General features: G+C 36.3%; 1 protein-coding gene across 1 annotated transcript in view; it reads right to left on the bottom strand.

Moving 5' to 3' along the window:
• The window catches only part of CNTN6 (contactin 6), a 273,814-nt gene that overhangs the window by 11,681 nt on the left and 238,862 nt on the right, over positions 1–23,271 (bottom strand). Inside the window, 8 exon segments of the mRNA XM_027587787.1 lie at positions 470–656; positions 2,296–2,411; positions 2,523–2,757; positions 9,569–9,639; positions 12,534–12,683; positions 12,806–12,964; positions 13,796–13,913; positions 14,268–14,443. Coding sequence (XP_027443588.1) covers positions 470–656; positions 2,296–2,411; positions 2,523–2,757; positions 9,569–9,639; positions 12,534–12,683; positions 12,806–12,964; positions 13,796–13,913; positions 14,268–14,443 — 1,212 coding nt within the window.

The raw sequence follows: 23,271 nt of genomic DNA, 5'->3' as shown, positions 1-23,271 counted from the left end.
AAATAAATAAAATCTTAAAAAACAATGAAGGATGTACTAGATACTTTCTTTATGTCTTTCCTTCTTGAAGAGAGCCCTGTGAGGAAATAGGTACTATTTTTCTCTCATTTTCCAGGTGAGGCTATTGAGACCCTGAAAGTTTAAATAACCACCCAACAATCCAAGGATGAGAGGTCAGGTTTTGAACTCAGGTCAGGGGAGGGCATCAGAACCTATGCTTTTAAACATTACACTCTTCTGTCTTTAATCTATATACTCAGAATATTTTCTCTTTTGGAATTTCCAAAAGATCAAATGGTTTCTTTTGATTATTATGAGAAAGTTTCAAAAATTGTCCATATTTAAAGGACAAACTAGCTAAACAAAGCAATCAGTAAAATGATGAGGTGGGAGGAATGAAATAGAAATTGAGCAAGAATGTTTCTATTTATAGATGAGTCTTGGTCCTTGCTGTGGGATGCATACTTACGAGACTTTTTGGTGGTAACATTGACTGGGGGGCTTGAGGGCCCTGCTCCAGCAGTGTTGTAAGCTCTCACGGAAGCAAAGTAGATGGTATTGGCTTTCAGCCCTGTAATGTTTTTGGTTGTGACATTCCCACTGACTCTAATTTTCCTAATCATGGATTCTTTGGAGTCATCTGTCCAGTATAATACCTGATCATTAAAAACAAAGAACAAATAATTGATTATTTCTCAGCAGCTATCAACCATGGTAGGGTATGGGAAGAAACAGGAACAAAAATAGAAGAATATTTTCTAATTATAATGGTTATACAACAACAACAACAAAATAATCAAGGTCTAATGTTTATAGGGAGGAAATTTAAAAATACAAAATCACAATGGAAATTAGAGAAACTAGAGGTTTTTTAAGAATACCAAAATAAAGTGGGGAACATGGGTGGCTCAGTCAGTTAAGTGCCAGACACTTGATTTTGGCTTGGGTCCTGATCTCGGGGTCATGAGATCGAACCCCATGCTGGGCTCTGTGCTCAGTGCAGTGTCTTCTTGGGATTTTCTCTGTTCCTCTCCCTCTGCCCCTCCCCCTCTCAAATAAAATAAATAAATAAAATCTTTAAAGAAAGAAAAGGAATACAAAAGAAAGTATTTCATGAGCTCTCTAAAGGTTATCAGCTTAAACAAAGGGTATATAATAACTTGGACCAAAACAAGATTCATACCATCAATCAAGGACGTTGGTTATGATGTTTTACTCTTGACATTTCCTCCAGAGTTCTTTGAATGACAGGTTAATTAATAATTCAACTTATATCAAGCTCTTCCTATACATTAGCACCGACTTAGGCACATAGAAAAAGACAAAAGAGAATAAAGCTTGGTGCCTGCCTAGGATTCCCTTAGAATCTCGTTAAGAGATTAGAATATATAGGTGAACAAAATTCAGGGGATGCATTCCAAAGAAGTGATATTGGAAAAAAAAAATGCTCTGGGAATTTGAAGAAAGACAACATCGGGAAGTGATTAGAGAAGGGTTCAAAGAAAAGAGGAGACTAGAGATGAGATTTCAGAAATAAATAGGATTCAGATAAGAGGTAAGGCATTTCAGGATTACAGTAGGAAGAGAGATGTATCATATGAACAGAACTTTCCTTTTTTTTCTTTTCCTCTTTTCTTTCTTTCTTTTTGGACCAGAAGTTGCATTAAAAACAACAACAACAACAACAACAAAAAGTACAAGGCAAAATTAAAAAGTTTAGAATTGTTCTTTTAACTCCAAAATAAAATAAATGTATTATCCATTTGGGGAATCACTGGATTTGCAAGTTAAAGAGTAATAAGTAATTAATAAGTCTCATCGCTTGACTTTGTGAGAGTTAAGGCCCATAAATGTGATTTACTGCATTCTACACAGACTATAAAGGACAGATTAAGGAGAATCTAGGTATTTTTCTTATCATTTAACTGCCTTTTCCAAGATGACTATATCTATTCAAGTCATGCTCCAACTCAAAGACAGCTTTCCCAGTAAAATTCTTCTATGGTTTAAGATCATTGAGGATTAGACATTTATTATTTCTCAAGAAACAAATATGATGGTGATTTGAATAAATAAATAAGATAATCATTCAGTCACCTTCAAAATGGCTACCGTATGCTAATTTGCTTGCCTGAAATCACCTAGAAAGATCCCCTCCGCTCAGTCCCCTTGATAGCTATAGACATACAATGTTATATGTTAAGAACTAGGTTAGTAGTATAGGGCTGCTGAACAAGAATTGCTGTGTGGTTAACTGGCATAGCCACAAGGGAAAGTGAAATTAATGTGGATTACCTCATAGCCCAGCACTCTTCCAGTGTTTCTATTCCAGGGAATAGCATTCCATGAAACCTCCATTTCTGAAGCAGAAAAACTCTGGACAGAAGTTCCCCTTGGGGCCAGTTGAGGTTCTATCATTTAAAAAAGACAAAGTCATCTTCAGCAGAGTGCTTCATGGAAAATAAATGCCAAATATACATACATGCCCAAGTATGACCATTCCAGGGCTGACCACAACTTACCATCTTCCCCAGAGTAGACAATGGACACGGTACTCAGAGATCCTTCCCCTTCGTTATTATATACACCCACTTTGACTTCAAAGGGAGAGAGGGGCGTGATACTTTCATTTCTGTAAACAAACCTTGATGATTCTACAGATGGTACTCTTTCCTTGGTCCAGGCTGTTGAGCCAACTGGCCGCAACATGATGATGTACCCAAATTCCTCTCCGTTCTGTAGTTCTTCTGGAATTGACTTGGGCAGAAGTGACCAATTACTGAGTATTTACAAAAATATTTTATAGAGCTGTTATAATTTTTATTGATTATTTGGCATTTCTTTTAATGTAGACAAACATGGATATCAACACTGTTTAATGAAACATTGAAAAAATAATAATACTTTTATTTGGAATGCCAATTAGAAAAATGATTCCAATTAAAGATATTCAGATAAATAAATGAAAAATTTAAATGGAAATGTAAAACAGGTTCTACATGTTTATATCTCTTTCCATGATTATTCATTAAGTTATAATAATAAAATGTAATAAAAATGGTTTAGAAGATTTCAAGATTTTATAAGTTAAAACATAATTTGGATATGAATTTTTTAAACTCAGCACAAAATTAACTTATTAACTATTTCAAGGCTAGCTATGTTTTCTTTTCATAAAATTTTCAACAAATTCTTATAAGATACAGATAATATAACTGTTATGTAATAATATTTGCTTTAAGACATATAGAGTATTACTCAAACACAAAAGCATAAAAGACCTCCCAGTATTTTTTACCATACATCTTCATTAGTAGTAACATCAGCATGCACTTTTCCTGACATTTAAAAAAAAAAAAACAAAAAAACTTTGTTTATTCCCACAGAGACCAAATTCTGTAAGATTCATTTAAAACCTAACTTATCATTATTAAAATTACAAAACAAAAATAGATATAAGGTCCCCAGAACTCTACAGATATTACACATTACAATCACATAAAATAAACACACAAAAATGAACTTATGCTTGAATTTAGACAAACATTCCACCTGTTTACAAGAAAGTTGTATTTAAAAATCCATGAAAATTTAGGTTTTTTTAAAGAAAAATGTTTTTGTTTTCTTTCCTTTTTCAAATATTTTGATAGACTAATAAAGGCATACCTGATAGGACATTAATGTTTGAGTCCCACCTGCCTACAACTCCTTTTCTGAGGGTTTCCTTTACCCATACATAACCATTCATCGTACCAAATAATCCTGAGACTTGGACCACATCTGCTTACCCAGCAATGGGCACCAGAACCAATGGTCCCATCTTAATCACTATGCATAAGATGTCCTGGTGCCAAATCTTCATGTTCTAGAGTGACTGACAGACCCCATCAATTCCTCTCCCCTACAGAGTTAGAATATGAATCACAGGAGGGGACAATCCAAGATAAACTTAGAGTAGGCAATAAGTAGAAAACATACAATGAATATAGTAGGGACAATGAAGCAGTAGAAGCCCAGAGAAAATGGAAGCTGTAACTCACATAGAGAAGAGATAGAATGGAGCTGTTAGTGAAGTAGGAAGTCATAAGTAAAGGAAACAGGTAGAACAAGGAGAAAGCATGAGGGACTACTGTAGCAGGAGCTGGATTATCAGAGTAGCTGGCAGCAGACTTAGAGCCACCGTGCTCTGAACAGTGATGAACAATGTTCCAGTTCTTCATTTGACCTGCCTGCTTGGTTATTGAGATTTCTTTCATCCTCATTACCTCCCACATAGCTTTAAAATAAATCCCCATTAACTGAGATGACCTGAGCTGGTCTCTGTTTCTTGCCATGTGGAACAGTCTAACAAATACAGAAAGTGAAAAGAGGAAGAAAAATATAGGTCCTCAAACCTGGGGAAAGAAAATGTTTCCTTGTATTAGCACTTTCACAGGGAGATCAGAATTAAAACTGTTAATTTTTAGTGGAATCGAGATTTATGAGAACTTAAGCTACTTGCTAGAGCATTTGCTTTTTGATGCTTCTCTGATCTAAGATTTAATCAAGATGTTTAGCTCATCTGAGAAAATGAAGGACTTTAGTTTTTGTTAGTCAAGTACAATTAGTGTTTCTCATGATGTTCCCTCAAGAAAGATCCAAGTCCGACAGATTCAGTTTGGAAAGGGGGGAGGGGAAGATACTTATTTCGGGTCTCCATTTTATTCTCCCCATATGCGCAGAGGGGAAAATGATGGAAAAATACATATAGCTGTTTAAGATGGTCAGGATGAAAGTCTCCTTCTTTAAGCAAAGGAAGTGTCCAGTAGAAAAAAGAAATTCAGAAATTCTTCTGGTAGTAAAATCTATTACAGTTGGTAAAGACTAAGAACAGAATCTTTAGTTTAGACCAAGGGCAGCAAACTATGGCCTAAAAGCCAAATCTTCTGCAGCCTGGTTTTGGAAATAACAAACACAGTCACAACTGTTCATTTATCTATGATATGTGGATGCTTTTGATGACGATGGCAGGGTTGGAAGTTGTGAGAGACCATGTGGCCCACAGACTGAAAACTTTCTGAATACTTTTCCTGATCTGCCCTTTACAAAAAAAAAAAAATATATATATATATATATATACACATCAACTCCCAGTATAGGTGTTTATCTCTTACTCCATAGTACTATATCCTATATTCCTAACCTTATAGTCATATTTTATATGGCATATTCACCACAAGTATCTTAAACTTGAGAGTATCTGGGAGTACAAATTATGATAAGATGTGAATAAAGATACCTTAAAAAGGAATTGGCATTTACTACATGCCCAAAGTTAGATATCGGGTCTAGGTTGCTGGAAACAAAACAAATAAACAAACACAAAAGACACATTACCTTGGTACTGGAGAAAACACAAGGAGGATGTTTATTTCAAGCAGCTTATACTATGGTGTATTTACATGAGCAGCAATCTGGGGTGACCAGTAAAGCTGTCACTTATAAACCATGATGGTGGATTCTCACTGAATTTAGAATGGTCATTGGTTGTGCATTAGTTCGGAAAGCCCGTCAGGTACTATTTCATCTGCAGTAGTGCTGACTTTGGCCATCTCTCCACTCCCAATTTCTTTTTCAAAACATAGTTCTGGTAGGCTAGGGTGGTGCCTGGTGGTACCTTCCCTGACCTTCTTCCACGCTGGGTTAAGGCTGTCCCTGTCCTGTCCGCCTCTGAACATTCAGAACTTTTTAAAAATTTATTTTTGTACCCCCACGGCTTGCAACAGAGTAGCTCTTCTTCATTGAATTGAAAGAGTTCCTAAATGCCTTCTGGTGGCTTGAACTAATGTATGCATCGCCTTCTAAATATACATAACCTGTTCCTTAAAGAAGTTCGGGCATCAGAAGGATTTGGCTCAGTAACTGCGTGTATGTGATGCCAAATGTGAATGATACATGGGAAACCGCATCCATTAGTGTAATTTCTGCAAGTATCTATCTATATATCTGATACCCAAGAAAAAACACAGGGAGCAAATGACTTTGACTTAATTTTTTTTTTAATTTTTTAAAATAGAGGCCAACAAATGTTTTCTGTAGAAGGCCAGATAGTAACTATCTTAAGCAATGGGAGACATATGGTCTCTTGTGACAGCATGAAAGCAGCAACACTTTATACCTGAGAGGATGGGTGTGGTGGTTGGGGAATTTGTGTATGAAAACAGGAAGCAGAGCAGGGTTGGCCCATAGGTGATGGTTTGATGAAACTTGCTTGAAAGAAAAGGACCTTATAAATCATGGAAATATGCATATTTTATATATATATATATATATGTATGTATATATATATATATTTGTAACTCACATCCTCTCTGTTTAAGAATAGTATACACAGGATTTCCCATTCCTCTCACATATTGAATGTGCTAAAACAATTATTTATCAACCTTTAGTAATTTCCTACCTTAGAGGAGAAAAAATAATGCATGATATCAGGCAAAATTCCCTATACACTATGATGAAATGTTTATTTGGCCTTCGAAGAATATTGAAGCCTAAATAACCTACTTAACCATCACACTAAAGCAAACCTCTTGTAGGCTCATGTGGGAGTCACTGGTTTTGTGGGAAATGTGTTCAGAGGACAGGAATAATTTGATTAACTTACTGCTTAAGGCAGATATATAAGGACTCTTGCCCACCCTGAACCATGACACCTGTAGAGATACATGGAATTCAAATTTAGGACAAAGTAAAAGAGCATGGAGTGAGAGCCCTGTGTTCAAATGCTCCCACTGCCCACCACCCAAATCTTTTTTAAGATTTACTTATTTATTTTAGAGAGCAGAGAGTGGGAGTGGGGACGGGGAGTGGCAGAGGGAGAGGAAGAGGGAATCTCAAGCAGGCTCACACTGAGTGCAGTCGGTTGTGGGGCTCAATTCCACGACCCTGAGATCATGACCTGAGCTGAAATCAAGAGTCAGACGCTTAACCGACTTAGTCACCCAGGAGCCCCCCATATCACATTTTTAAACCTCTGTTTTCTTATCTGAAAGTGGCATTACCCACCTCCTAGCATTGCTGTGAGGACTGAATGACATGAAATGCCCAGCGCATCACAGAAACTCTGTAAGTGCTCTGTGAGTGTAGTCCCTTCTGCCTCAGGCCTCTGAGAGCTTCTTCTCTTTCAGCACCATCCACCCATCCAACAGTACTCGGGCAGGCCATGCCACATTCCAGGCACTGTGCTGGGCTCACCATGTCTGTGTGAAACTTGATGTCCAGAAGAAAGGACACCTGGTTTCTGGCTCTGTCACTTACAACGTTGAGAAAACAACATCTCTGTGCCTAAGTTTACTCACAGATAAAAAGAGTTTACTACTACTACCACTCTCTCTCTCTCCATCTTTAATGGAATTTTGTAAGGAATAAAATGGACCTTTTACTACTGCAAAACCATTTATAGATACAATGAATACTCTCATTCAACAACAGTGTTTCTAAACCTCAGCACTATTGACATTTTGGGCCAGATAATTCCTTGTGGTGGGGGCTGTCCTGTGCATTGTAGGATGTTCAGCATCATCACTGGCCTCTGCCCAAACACAACACTCTCCCAACTTAGTTGTGACAATCAAAGCTGTCCTCAGACATTGTAAAATGTCTACTGAGAGATAAAATCACCCTGCCTCCCAGTGAGAACCCCCCCTTGTACGTGTCAGCTAGGATGATTTTTAATTAAAACATCTATGGCCATCATGCTTTTAGGTATAATATTAAAATGTCCGAGGAAGTGGATGTTTTGGCAGTATGAAAGTTATTACCAAAATGTCAAAAACATGTACACAGGCAATGAAACAGGGCAGGGCTCTTTTATCAGTTATAGCTGAGGCTCAAAGCTGACAACAAGGGTATGACATGATATGCATTCCAAAGAGAGACATCAAACCATTTATAGGCAAAATTTAGCCTCTCCTCTATGACAACGGTATATCAAAGGAGTGTTCGGTTTTTTAGGGAGACAACAGTAGGAAAATATTTCTTCTGAGAGAGTTGTTTTAAAAAGCTGTGCATTCCTACCCCTCTACCAAGGGAAAGTAATGGGGCCAATTCTCATTCTTTGCCTAACCAAGTGAAGAGGCCTCACAAAGAACCACTTGGTATGTGCTCTCCGGAATTTGGGACAGATAGGTTCTTTTAACTGACAATGCCTGAGAAACTTCTAAAGGAGAGAGAGATCTGGACAACACATGGTAGCAGAGTGAAGAGAGAGGCTAAGAGGCATGCACTATACTCCCGTTGAACATAGAACAAAGATATGTTTGCTGAGGGTAAGTGTGGATCCCATGCAAGGGACCCATGAGAAGCTTTGAAAGGGACTCTATCTTACAGAGACCATCTAGAAGAGAAAGACAACCTCCACCAGAAGGGACTGGCCATGGACCACCAGACCCCAGGCACTGAGACTTTTCAGCAGCCAGCTGGGCTTGCACCAAGGAATTGTAACTAGAAGTTCCCTGTGAGGGATCTCCTGGATGCCCCACCCCCCAGCCAAAAAACAAAACCAAACAAAAAAACAACTACCCTATAAAATAACAGCATCTGATGGTTACCAGAGGGGAAGTGGATGGGGTGGGGGGATGGGCAAAACCAGTGATGGGGATTAAAGAGCACACTTACCATGATGAGCACTGAGTAATGTATAAATTGCTGGATCACTACACTGTACATGCAACTAATTTAACACTATATGTTAACCATACTGGAATCAAAATTAAAAACTTAATAAAAAAAAAAAATAAGTGTCCGGCCATTTGCCACTTCTGGAGTACTCCAAAGTCAAATTACAAATGTACCAGCCATCAGGACCTGTTCAGTACTCTTCCTCTTCTCTCAGCCCTAACCCACCACAACTCCGGAGAAGCAAGAGGTAACATAGGGATTAGGTAAGGAGAAATTCAACAGCAGAATGGAGACTGACTATACATTCCCTTTCACACTGTGGAATCCTCAGGCTGTGGCAAGCCCAAGCTACTGGAAACGAAAAACATTAGGTTGGAGAAAAGTCTAGAGTTTATGATAATAAACCAGGCTGAAATTTTTAATAAGTATAAAAATGAGCCTATATGTTAATTTGTAAGGATAAGAGCCATAAAAGCTATACCATCTGCCTAAGTTTTTGTCTGGACGCAGGGGTGTTTAAAGAACAGTGATAGGAAAAGAGTTATTTCCACCTGCACTCTATGGAGTCTAACTGTGTGTAAGAGCATTATTTCCAGAAGTAATAAATACAAAAATGTCTAGTCCATCAAGTAACAATTGAAATGCTACTGACAAACATTCAATAAACCCTGAAGTTGTTTTTCTTATATTTGGGAGAGAAATGTGTTGAGTTAGTTACACTCTCTCACATTAGTAGAAATAAAAGTTTCTAATACCTCCTCTAAGTAATTCATCATCAGGAGTCTTTCATACCATGTATTTTTATATATTCTCAGTAGTGATCAAATAAATCTTTTTGTTTTTCAGTATTTTTCCTGGCCAGCTAAATCTTTTTCTTTCAAAATAACTCAGTTGGACAGAAAATTACCTCCCACGTAATGACGAGTTCCGACCGACTTCCTCCACCTCCATTGATGTTTGTTGGTGCCACAACAGGGACTGAAAGCAACCAAGAGAAATGTGGGATGGCAATTATTAAAGTACATCTTCATTAGGAAGAATTTTGTTTTTAGATTTCACCTTTGAAAATCTCATGCTGCACATTGTGAGAGTCTTGCATTTTTAATGAACATAAATTATGTTTACACATATCCAAATTTCTAAGAGAGAGGACACAGTTGTGTTTGATACATGAGCACCCTGGCTCCAAAATTAATTAAAAATCGAGTAACATCGTGTATTTGACATTATTATGCATCATCTACTAATTGGCAAAATGATGTTCCATTCAGATGGTAACAGTGACACTGCTGATTTAGTGCCTTATTATACAGTTGTGCTGTAAACAAGTTACTGAGGCAGCCTATTAATTAATTCTTTTTTTAATAAACAAACTAAAATGATTTTTCTTTTTTTGTCATCAAGATAGTTTAACATTTAAAAATGCATTCTTAAAAATAGATAAGTAAATAAATTCTTGTTATTCTAACTTTATGTTTGAATCTCACATTCTCTCAGTACAGAACAGAAAAGACTTTTCCTCTAAGCTTTCACGTGCCATCCTGTCAAGGATGTGACAGAGGCGATTTTCTCCCTTTAACTCTAGGACTCTAAGGCTCTGTGGTAGAACATTCCAGACACTGATCAATTTTATGAATTAGAAAACCAATTATGCCCTTCACGTATACCCTTGTGAGAACTAGTATGACAAATAATAAGTAGTTTGAGGTAAATTACAAAATTAATGAGAGCTGTATGTGTGGGTGTTGTAGTATATAATCAGAACGGGGTTTTACTTTATATATGTGAAAGTGTTGAAATGTAATCCTTTTCACAAAATAATGGCAGATGTATCCTAAATCTGTGATAATGGATATATCTGCATGATATACTTTTTAAAGGTTGAATTATATGTAATTATCTATATTTGGTCATTTTTGATCAAGATCCAAAGGTGGGGGGGTGGAAGTGCCTGGGTATGCTGGGTTTTACTGACTGGTAGGCAGGAATTAAAATATATAATATTTAATTGCCCACTTCAAAATTTTCTCCCACTGTGGAGACCATGCAGACAAATTTAGACTGCTTATTTTAATTATTGCCATTTGATACAGATTTTGATACAGTTTAACTTTATAAACAATATAGTGATATAATAGTCTAATTGTTCTTTTTAATAATAGCACCTATCAGACATTACCCATTTTCATACTCAAATTTGCCCTTTGTCTGCTTTGATCATCACAATGCACTTAAAAGATTGCCTTGTATTTACACCCTATTTTCTAAGTCTTCCATGGCCTTTGGCCAAAAACACATAAATCTGTGTGGGTTCTACAGTTGCACGGTTTCTGGTACTTGACAACTTAGAGTGACACTTTCCCAGGACCATTAAATAGTGTAGATACATAAGGAAATTATTTTAAATTATACTTTAATTTACTCTCTACACAGTTTCCAATATTCTGGGCAATAAAACTCCTTTTTTAAATTATTTTTTCAAATGAAACATACTAAACCCAAGACCATATTGAGAAGAAGTGTCTTTAAGAAGCTACCAAAAAAAAAAAAAAGGACACACTTCAGTATGATTTGGAAACTCGGGGTAATTATTATGAACACCAGGTCTCATCATGCTACTGAGACAAGAGTGTTAGTGGTCAATAGAAGGTAGTGCACAAGCTTTACTGTAAAATTTTACAGTTAGAGACAACCCTGCCCAAAGCTACCGTGATATAAATCAGCTGTAAAAAACAACCTAAAACTCAAGGTAACAGCGAGTCATAGGCCACCTGGGAGAGTCTTCTCCAGCCAGTCTATGGTACGGTCTGGGACTTTCTATATTAACACATTTCCTTATGCCAATCTCTTGCTCATCTAGGTTAAGACCCATGGTTATGGAGAATGCCAGTGCCCAAGTCTGAAGGTCTGAGTTCAAATCCTGACTATCTGAAACAGTCAGCTAAGATCCCAGTCTTCCTTTTCCTCTTCTGTAAAATGAAAGATTCTCCTCTCAGCTCTAAACTTCTAGGATGATCTCATTTAAGATTGTACTGTCAAATATGTTGTTTTTCAGTCCCAATCCTATAAGGAAAATACTTACATTATCTTTAATTTGAAAAAAAGCTTTAATGACATCTGACAGTTGTGCACACTTAATTGAAGTACTTTGTGCTTGTTAAGCTAAGCCAGTGACAACAGAGTGATCCCTCATTTACATGACTGAATAAGAATGTGAACTTTGTTAGCTGCATGCAGCAAGCAGATCAAATGTTACCCTGAATGTAAAGTTTAGGGGTAGAACAAAGAGGATCCATTGAAAAAACTTAAGAAGGGGTGATTTCTGACCAGGTTCCACTTGTATTTTGCTGTTCAGTGAACCAACTGATGCTCAGTTAGTGCTTCTGTTAAATGAGCTTAGGATTTACCTCATTTGCATGGGAAAGAATTTATACTATTGCTCAATGAAGCTGCAACTAGGTCAGAGTTGAGAAATAGATGGAAATGTGTGGCTGATTGCACCTACAGAGTCTCAATTAATTCTTGGCTACAACATTTAATGAAACAAGCAGTAACTCATTTGCATGTACAAATCTACAGATTCTCTGTTGCAGTTTGGCTAGAAAATTGATGAGATGAGAGGACAGCTTCTGAAAAACTCTTATTTTTGACATGCCTGCTTAGCTACAATCATGTCTTATTGAACTTATATTTAGGAGAAAATACTCCTTGCTTTGTATATATAAAAATGTGAAAATGAAAGCTGCTGGTTTCCTGCCTCTGATTTGGGGCCCAATATACCACAAGACCCATAAAAATACTTCTTATTTGTTTTCTTTAAGAACTATACCATAAAGGATCTTCCACATGTTTAGAAGACATTAATTTCTTACCTGATGCTTTGGTTCTTAACAATTCTGATGCTTTACTTGGTTCTCCAATCCCAATGCTATTCCCAGCAACAACACGAAATTCATATTCCACCCAAGGACTCAAACCAACCACTGTTGCATTGTAGGTCTTGCCACTGAGAATTTCTGGAACTAAAAAGGGGGGGGGGGCACTTCAGGCATCAAAACTGGCACCACTTAACATCAATCAGTCGATCAAACAAACAAATAAATCTGTTTTAAAAAAATCACCCGAAAACACTGGTGTCACTTACCAGTCGAAACAGCCTGCCAACCCACAGAAAATGGTGTCCGAGCCTGAACAGTAAATATTTGAATGGGACTATTATTATCTGAGCCTGGTCTCCAGCTTAGTTGAGAAGTAGTACTGGAAATGTGTTCCACTCTTACATCCTCAGGGGGACCTGGCGGACCTTGAAAAATATGTTCATTGATAACTATATTGAAAATTATTAAATTCATTATTTGGGATAGGGGCAGTTTATTCTTATCTGTTAGAAGATAAAATACTGAACATAATGTACTTTTAGCAAATTATTTGAGATAAAGCCCTATTAATTCAGTTTACATGGTGATAGACTAATTTAGAAATCTTCCTTTGAAGATTATAAAAATTCTGGGGTGCCTAGGTGGTTCGGTTGGTTAAGCAACCAACTCTTGATTTCAGCTCAGGTCATGATCTCAGGGTGGTAAGATTGAGGCCCATATTGGGCTCTGTGCTAGGCGTGGGAGCCTGCTTAAGAGTCTCTCCCTCCCCCTCGGTCCCTCCCCCCCTTCCTCTTAAAAAAGAAAGAAAGAAAATTCCAATCATGGAACGGATGATTATCATTAGTTAGGGAGCAAATCTCAAAAACTGAAAACAACTTTCATATATTCCTTTTTCAAAAGGTAACTCAAGTAAATGCAGCTTATATAAAGGAGAACTGTAGAAATATATGACTTTGACCCTGTTCTGATGAGAATGGTTTATCACAAATAGAAGGCATGCCTAACTTTTAGGGACTGGCACTACCCACTGAGTCTGACCATTCCTTAAAAATACACAAAACCTACTCAATTCAATATCCATATCCACACTACATATGCCATGGAGTCTTAAAGTTTAGAAAATAAAAAAAAATCTATATTTTTATCTCACTTCTTTATCATGATGTAGTTGGTTACTCAAAGATCTACCGCTGACTTATTAACATTCCTGTCTGTGAATAAATAATGTGCTCATTTATTCCCATCATTAGGCTTACCTCTAACAATGATATCAGCTACAGCAGATAAACTTTCTAGAGTTGTTTTTACAGTGCATAGATATTTTCCTGAATGATTTAACTGAATATTCCTTATCATCAAATCCCCAACAGATTCCTGCAGATAGAAAATGAAAGGGGGATAAAAACATAATAATTCCCAGCAGGTCCCATTTTTTTTACAGCTGGATAAATATTAAATATGAGACACCTCTGAAATTAGGAGATATACTAGTATCATTGTAGTTGCTCATATATGATCCCTTTTCCTATCCCGTTTTATAATTGCTTCTAGAACACAAACATTTCTATGAAAGACAGAAAACAAAATAAAACAAAAACAGATGCAGCTTCATAAACAGACAGTGGTTATCCATGCAAATAAGTATGGGGAGAATAATTATGAAAGATGTTGATTCATGTGAAAGACTTGATTTATTTTATTAAGTACTTAAAAATTTCATCAACTTACTCCTCCGATCCTTTCAAAATGAGCCACTCCTTTTTTTAAGTCTATGACATCTCCATTGAAAGACCATATAAATACAACTTCAATGGAAGGGTCATGGGACACCTGGCATGGTAGGACTATACTCTCTCCAACTGTAACGTCCATTTTGGAAGGTGGAATGGTAATAACAGTCCTCTCTGTTGAGAAAAAGTATTATTATTACAAAAAGCTTATAAAATGTGACATATGGCAACAAAATACATATTTTAAATGGTTTTGCGATTGCTTGAAATTGTATAAATATAACTTGGAGTTCTACTATATTCAGTATGAATAATTCTATTCCCTTTTCAAATGTTTCTGCATTAATCAGTGTGGCTTATTACTTATAATAAAAGGACATGGTTTTACTCATATTTTATATAAAAATAAATAGCTGATAGAAAACCGTGGACTTCAAAAGACAGTATTCCTTCATGAAAAATGCACCACACAGTTTTTATTGTTTTTTTTTATTCTGAAATTCTAGGTGCAACATTACAGTCCACACATTGGTTGCAGCTCTAGCCCGTGTTAATTTCATATACTATGAGAAAAACGATGCCATTAAGATCTTAACACAATAGTTTATATAGAGATTTATAATCATAAGTGTATATTTACTAGTGTGAATATCATATTTATCCTATTTCTGACATACCTCTAATAATAATTTTGTATTTTATCTAAAGACACAATGTGAAGAGGAAAGATGTATGTTTTCCCTCTCTTATCCAGATTTTCCAAGGCTAGAATTATACATCTGTCATAAAACACTTCCCTCTAGAAGCATCAGTCACAGTGCCAACCGCTGTTCTACAAGTCCTAGCATTTCACTGACCAAAGTTTCAAAGGTCATTTCCAAAAGTGTTCTAGTTGGACTCGAGAGTCCTATATTTCTCTGATTAAAAGAGACTCATAGTGATAGATCCTATCTGACTACATTTTTTAATAACAAAATAAATAGTTTCGATTTTAGAGGGCTAAGAATTGACTGAAAGGGCAAACTCAGTAACCATAAAGAAGCCCTGCGCACACATTTCGATTCAGATACACACTATTTTACTAAAAATAAAATATATTTTAAGGAATTTACATTCAAGAATTAGGGGTTTGTGCAAATAATACTGAAAAAATATCGTACTAAAGAAGTTTCAAAATTGTGACATGAGAACTTAGAAAATCTCTTTCTCTAAAGATCATTCGTGAGATAAAGTTTAACCCTGTAGGATCTAATAATTTTGGGTTTTAAGGTACATATTGATAAAAAGAGCCATGGAAAAATAAAAGCACATTTTATATTTCTGCATATAATGCAGAAAATCGAACTCAACTGACATCATGTATATCTTTATGTTCGTGTATTTATTTTTTATGTTTGCATAATTTAAAAATGCTCTTTCCTTTATTGTATTAGATGCATACACTTTGTAATTATTTTTGGAGAAAAGTTTGAAGAATGATTTTGTGGACTACATCCATTCCTAATTCCAAGCCTTCTTCACTTCTCTCCCCGAGTAAGGGTTTCGAGAACCCTTTTTAGAACTAGAAAATATTTTTCTTCTTGTAGTTTTTTGGAAAAGAATGTATCACTAATGTCTTATTTACATTTATGGGAGGATGAGTTGGCTAATTGGATGTGTTGGTAGTGCAAAACTGCTCTGATTTAAAGTTTTAGATCATGCAATTAAAGTAATTTTCAAACATTAAAAATTACAGCAACTCCTTCCGTTTATGGCACCACAAAATAGCAAAGTTAGACAAATCATTCCCTGCATACATAACTCATTGGTAGTACAGTAATAATGACTAACATTTCATGAATAAGAAATATTTGTATTATAATTTATAATGTTTAGATGTCATCACTAGTTAATTCATCTATTAACTAGTATTTACTGAGCACCTACCAAATTCCAGCCATCTGTCGGGAGGGAAAAAAAAACAACATCAAATATAAATTAAAATGGGGGATCCTGAGGGGTCAGTTTATTGAAAAAGAGTTGTTTTGGCTGAGGGTAAAAGGCAAATAGGAATTAGCTAGGTAAACATGGCAGGTGGGGGAAGGATGCCTATGTTGGCGAGAGGCAGGAGCATTTACAAAGAGTCTGTGTGAAGACGAAACGTGGATGGTAGATGCAGAGCAGTCGTTTTGCTGGAAATCCTAGTATTAGACAGAGTATAATACAGGAGTGAAGATGGGAAATAGGAAGCTGGGTGATAGTCACAATAAAGACATAAAAAGTGGGCAATCATCACAGTAAAAGACATAATTAAGATGTCTTCAGGATCAGCTACATAATCTGTGAGTCACAGTGTGAAATGAAAATGTAGGGTGCCTTGGCCAAAAAATAAAGAAGTTCTATTAAAGATACTAAATATAAAGCAACTTGCTTTAGAAATGTAGCATAACTTATAAAACGTAATAGGGTAATAGTGATAATATGAGTCACAGCATAAACTTGCAAATTGCAAAAATATTTTTGGTGTTAGTTTTATATAATACATTAAATAATGCTTTATTAAAGTTATATCTTGCTTGCTCTAAGCTTTTTCTCACATTTCTGTAAATTTACTTACTGGAATTTATGTTTTAAGCAACTTCATTTTCAATTGATTTAATTGGCATCAGTCGCTCATGACAAATGTAAAATCACAAATATTTTTCAATAATTTTTTATTTTGCTAAGGATCTTTCTCTGCTGATATAAAGGTTACCAAACTGTAAAGAGTAGTTTATAGGATTGACAACATTGGAATACAGTGCTGATAAATTATTTTGAAATATAAATCTTAGAACATCTAGAGCTGATAATTCCACAGAACAATTTTTTCTAGATTTAACTCTTCATACAAATCTGTTTTGTGTAAGTCTGAATTAAATTTTAAATGTAAATTTAAACAATGGAAATTTAATGTTCTTCTGACATACCCTGTAACTTCTGAAGGCTATACAAGAAACTGAAAGTGCCTTTATGACTTGTGTATAATCCAAAATGCCTATTTATGCATTCTGTTGCCTTATCTTCAATTACAAGGTAACACTCATTAATAGTTGGTTCACCTGGAGCTTTGTATAAAAATAGTGTTCTTTTCCATTGAGTGGAAAAACCTTTAAATTTAATTTCTGTTTCTAAGCTTCTGGATATTAGCTTTGCAATGCTGGACAATTTTTTAAAACCAGGGATGCTAAACTCTTTGAAGAATGTGAATAACTCTGTGATACGCCTCATTGCAATGCTCATGTGCAGGCTTTTATTTTGTGAGTCTTTACTGACAAAGTTTACTGCCTGAACCCTGGCAGTTCCTGTCCTGGTGCTCAGGTTGAAGAGTTAATATTTCTGCAAACATCACACAGATCACATGGACAGACTCTGGGGACAGATGAGCAAGCGGACCCCTCATACTGGATCCCAGCGCTGACTGCTTTCTGAGTCCCTTGTTCTCCTGAGGCCCTTGCAGCTGGCCATGGAAGCTTCTGAGGCTGCTGTGACCATCCCCTCCACCAGTCTGGGCCCAGGTCCTGATGTGCCCACCTTCTCAGGGCCTCAGCACTCCTGACTGCCATGAGGCATATGGGTGTACATGGTACCAACTCTTAACCACGTGGACACGGTCTGCTTGGTGAACAGGCCTGAGCCTGTCCTGCTGCTGCACCCTAAGCAGGTGCACCTGCTACCACCCAGCATATTTCCTCTGCCTACAAGCATGCTCCGCTGTCCCATCGGATTTCACTGACAAAGTACAACCTCAGAGACAAGAGCACTAAGAATTTCAAGACAGTGACATCAGGGCGATATGCCAAAATGGGGCATTTCTCAGTACAGGGTCCTATGTGACTGAGCCGCACACCGATGTAGCCAGACCTGGATGGCATGTTAAGGAACGTATTCTTTTTGCTGACAGAAAATGGGAAGCACTGAAAGTATGCAGCAGAGGCAATGGTATAAAGACATACCAGTATCTGTAGGGTGAAAAAATAGATTATACATAAAAAGAAATAGCTTCTATGAGAATCGACTTTTTATCCAAAAGAAGGGGATACATGATTATCTGAGTATAGTTTCTTGTGAGTATCTGTGTGGGTGAGGGGGTGCTTGGGCAAGGAATCTTTCAACTACTGTCTCCTCTCGCCACACCACATGCAGACCTGTCCTAATCCTGTGTAGGTGGCTCAGCAAGAGCCACAGGGCTGCTGATTGCTCCCCAAAAGCGTTCTTTTCGACAACCACGCACAGCTCTGGGCTCAGAATTCGAAGTGGATACCCCACAGAGACAAAAATCACACTTGTGGAGAATGGGAGAGTGGTTCTTGTGCGGCAGAAATATACAGAATCTTCGATGCTATTTTAGGAAAAGAACAAGGACTATGCTTTAGTTCATTAACAAGTCCTCCTGTGCAAACACTTAAACTCTTAAGAAACTTTAAGATCAGAGACTCTTTTTTTTTTTTTTTCAAATCATTCAAATCAGTCTCAGGGAGCAGAGGGATGTATATACACACATCTACTCTACTTCCGTCCTGGGAGTCCATATTTACCAGTAGAGTAGGTGTAATAACATGAAGCTCATGATTAACATGAAAGCACTTCTTGGTTTTTATGGATAAGTGAGATCATTATGGCCTGAATTATAACAAATTAAAAAGGAAAGAAGTCAACTGTGCTAGACTTTATCTAATCTATGAGACTTTGAAATTCTTTAAGCCTCTTTCTCTTAAAACAAAATATAGTTGTTTCCTTTTCATTCTGTATCATTTCATTCTTCTTGCAAATTCCTTAAGTATTTGTAGAAATTCTAGTCTAGTAATTTAAACATTTTAGCATGCAAAACACCTTCTCAGAGAACATGTTAAAAATGTGAATTCCTTTACTCCTACCAGAAATATTGATTCAGTAGGTCTGTGAAGGAAACAGAGAATATGGATTTTTAACAGGCCATCTTTTCCGTTGATTTTGATGTAGTTAGTCCAGGGACCATGCTTTGAGAAATACTGCCTCAGGTTTTGAAATTTGAATCTGAAATTTCTTTTTAAAAAATCCAACTTATGTAAATATATGGTTAGAAAGTCTCTAATGCTTTAGATCCAGGAAAAAGTCCTATCAAGTAAAATGTCATTGGTTGGTAATGCTTCAAAAATAAATACACAAAAATGGACTTTGGAGGTTATTTAACTTTAATTAATTCTGTATACCGTATCTGCTTTTAGAGTTTCACAGTACATTTTAGCATATTGAAAGCTCAGAGAAATTCTGGATTAAAGAAACTTCTTAAAGTGTATTTAATCTAGGTTCCCTACACTAACTAGATATGGAACAGTTTAACACCTCTTATTACATCTTAGGATATAAGAGGGGTGCCTGGGTGGCTCAGTCAGTGGAGAGTCCAACTCTTGATTTCAGCTCAGGTCATGATCTCAGGGTCGTGATATCAAGTCCCAAGTTGGGCTCCAAACTCAGAGGGGAGTCTGCTTGAGATTCTCTCTCTCTTTCTCCCTCTGCTCTTCACCCCACTCATGCACGTGCCTGCGTTGCACGCATTATCCCTCTTTCTCTCTCAAATAAATAAATAAATCTTTAAAAAAGAAATACATTTTGGGATATAAGAGATCCTGAAAAACAACGTTTGGAAATATGACTGTCATGGTTGAAGAGGATTAACACACATTCATATACACATGTATATGTGCTTATCTGAGTGTATTTATTTGGCACACATATACATATAGAAACACATATTTATGAGACAATCATGTAAATTTGAGCTCTAATTCTGGAATAATTATTAACTTTGCAATATAAGAAAACTAGTTTTACTTTTATATTAAAAAGATTCCCTTTTCTGTTAAAGATACATTATGAAATATTTATACATGAAATTATGATGTCTATGATTTGCCTCTAGATATTTGGGGTGGATGTTGAGGAAGTAGTAGGTGAGGGTATGGATGAAACAAAGTTGGATATGAGCTGATGATTAACAACCCTGACTGAAGGGTGCATAGGAGTTCCTTCTACTATTTTTTCTACTTTCCTGTTTGTTATTCTTAATAATAATAAAAGAAAAACAGAAAATGATGAAATTAGTAAATATTTATATACAAAATAAGGAGGCATCTTTCCCATTCAGTTTCTAAAGAGATGAGGATATGTCACTTTTTGAAGATTATTCTAAATATGAATGACATACATGAAGAGTTCATAAAATTACATAATATTAATGTTTCCATTTTCAATCTATTTTAGTGAGATACAAATCATATAAAAATAGCTTGACCTAACAATCCTATTCTTGGGGCGTCTGGGTGGCTCAGTGGTTAAGCATCTGCCTTCGGCTCAGGTCATGATCCCAGTGTCCTGGGATTGAGCCCCATGTCTGGCACCCTGCTCAGTGGTGAGTCTGCTTTTCCCTCTGCCCCAGCCCTGCTTGTGCTCTCTTGTTCTCTCTCTCCGAAATAAATAAAATCTTTCAAAAATTATTTTTAAAAAATCCTATTCTTAAGAAGTAGAAGGAAAGGTTTAGTAAGATATATAATGCTTTTGATGACTAGCCTTACTCAAATTCACATGGTCATCATAGCCAAAGATGCTTCCAGAACACATCTTTAGTTATGAGTACCTCAGGACACATGAGAACTGATATTAAAACTTCTGTCAGAACTGTTTAGCATGATTTCTCTAAACACAAATGAGACTTGTTCCTTGTATCAATGGCCAAACACACTATTACATATTTTGATCCCTAACTACAGTTTTAGAAACTAAGGGATGGCAATTCAATGTGTAATTGGATTGGCCTTTCCTGACTATCCAGAACTTATTCTTTTTGGTCCCTTTTTATGTGTTTCTTTTGTACCTTCAACTCAGTTGAAACCTTCATCTATGAGTAATAATCTTTCAGTGTCACTGTTCAGAATAATAACTTCTCAGGTGTTTCTGAAGTTACCAACTTCTCTCAAACAATGGACAAAATAGGGAAAAAAAAATCACCAAACCATTCTTACTCTGTACAAACATAGAATTCAGCCTTCATTTGTCTATGACATTATAGGAAAGGTTGCTAAGATACCAATATAAAGGCAACTAGTGTATAAATAGCACTTCAAATAGGTGACAACATTTTCTGATATTTTCTCTCACTAGTTAATTTGTGAAGACTACAAATAAATACTTTAAATTTGGTCCTCTTCCCAATTCCTCAGAATCTCAATTTAACATACCTATTAACATACTAGCCCTTTCTATGGTTCTTAATGTCTTCTTCCATTCACATGCTTCAATCTGGGATCATAGTTTTTCTAATTATAGGAACATCATCAGTGTTTCTCTTAGAGTGGAGTTGATAGTGATGGAATCTCGGAGATTTTGTCTGTGCAAAAGCATCTCTACTTTGTATTCATTCAGGAGGATATTTTTTTGCTGAGAAGAGAATTCTTATTACTAGTGTCTTTCAGCCCATGAAAAAGCCATTCCACAGTCTTCTGGATTTTCTTATTTCTGTTGCTATCACAACTGCCAGTCTTATTGTTGTTCTTCTGAAGATAATGTATCTTTTTTTATCAGGATAGTTTTTCTTTTCTTTTCTTCTTTTGGTTTCACTACTATGTGCTTATTTAGACTTTCCTTCATGTTTATTCTCATGAGGGCTCATATAATTCCCTGACTAGGATGACTGCTGTCATTTTCAGTTGTTTTTTTTTTAATCTCTGACAAATATTTCTTCAAATACTGCTCATCCCTCATTTTCTTTCTCCCCTCTCCACTGCATTTGGAACTACAATTTCGCATATTTTGGAATTATTCATATCTAATATACTCTTTTTTTAAAAAAATGTTATTTATTTAGTTGAGAGAAAGAGAATGAGAGATAGAGAGCACGAGAGGGAAGAGGGTCAGAGGGAGAAGGAGACTCCCCGCTGAGCAGGGAGCCCAATGCGGGACTCGATCCTGGGACTCCAGGATCATGACCTGAGCCGAAAGCAGTCCCTTAACCAACTGAGCCACCCAGGCGCCCTCTAATATACTCTTTATGTTTTGTTTTTGTTTTTGTTTTTTTGTCTTCCCCATTGCATTTTCTCTTCATGTTGCAGTCTGGATCTTTTCTATTCACACATCCTCCATTTTACTAATTTTTTTCTCTGCCGTATCTGATCTGGTATTAAATCAATCTATATTGTTCTTAATTTTAGCTTTTATATTTTTCAGTTCTAGACTTCCAGTTGATTCTTTTTTTATTGCAGTGGAGTTGACACACAATATTATATTTGTTTCAGGTGCACAACATAGTCATTCAACAATTCTAGACATTACTCAGTGCTCACCACAATAAATGCAGTCACCAGCTGTCACTGCACAGTGTTATAACACATACCCCCTAGGCTGTACTTCTCATTTTCATGACTTATTGGTTTTATAACTGGAAGTTAGTACCTCTTAATCCTCTTCACCTATTTTGTCCATCCCTCCGTCTGGTTTGTTTCCTTCTTCTGGTAACCACCAGTTTGTTCTCTGTATTTAAGAGTCTGTTTGTTTGTTCCTTTGTTTTGTTTTTTTAGATTCCACATATAAGTGAAATCATATGGTATTTGTTTTTCTCTGTCCAACTGATTTTTAATACATGCCATTTCCCTCCTGAAATTTTCTATCTTGTCATCTATTTTTAACATATTAATCACAATTATTTAAGAACCCCTGTCTAATAACTTTCATATTCCTATCAGCTGTGACTTATTGCTAATGTCTGATGTTCTTCTGGGTCTCGATCATTTGGTCCCGGTTCCAGCTCTTCCTGGTAACATTTTACTGAATACCAGCATTGTGCATTGAAATGTAAATGTTTTTATTGTTATATTTTTTTCCAAGAAAATTTACTTTTTTAATCAGTCAACTAAAAACAGCAGAGTGCTGTCGGGAATGGATATGAATGGAGTCTGAATGTCGGTCATTTTAAACACTGGTCAAATTTGTTCTGTTTCCATTGCCGGGAC

The sequence above is a fragment of the Zalophus californianus genome, chromosome 1 (genome assembly GCF_009762305.2).
Source record: "Zalophus californianus isolate mZalCal1 chromosome 1, mZalCal1.pri.v2, whole genome shotgun sequence".
NCBI classification, from domain to species: Eukaryota; Metazoa; Chordata; class Mammalia; order Carnivora; family Otariidae; genus Zalophus; species Zalophus californianus.
This window is presented reverse-complemented; position numbering and strand designations above follow the sequence as displayed.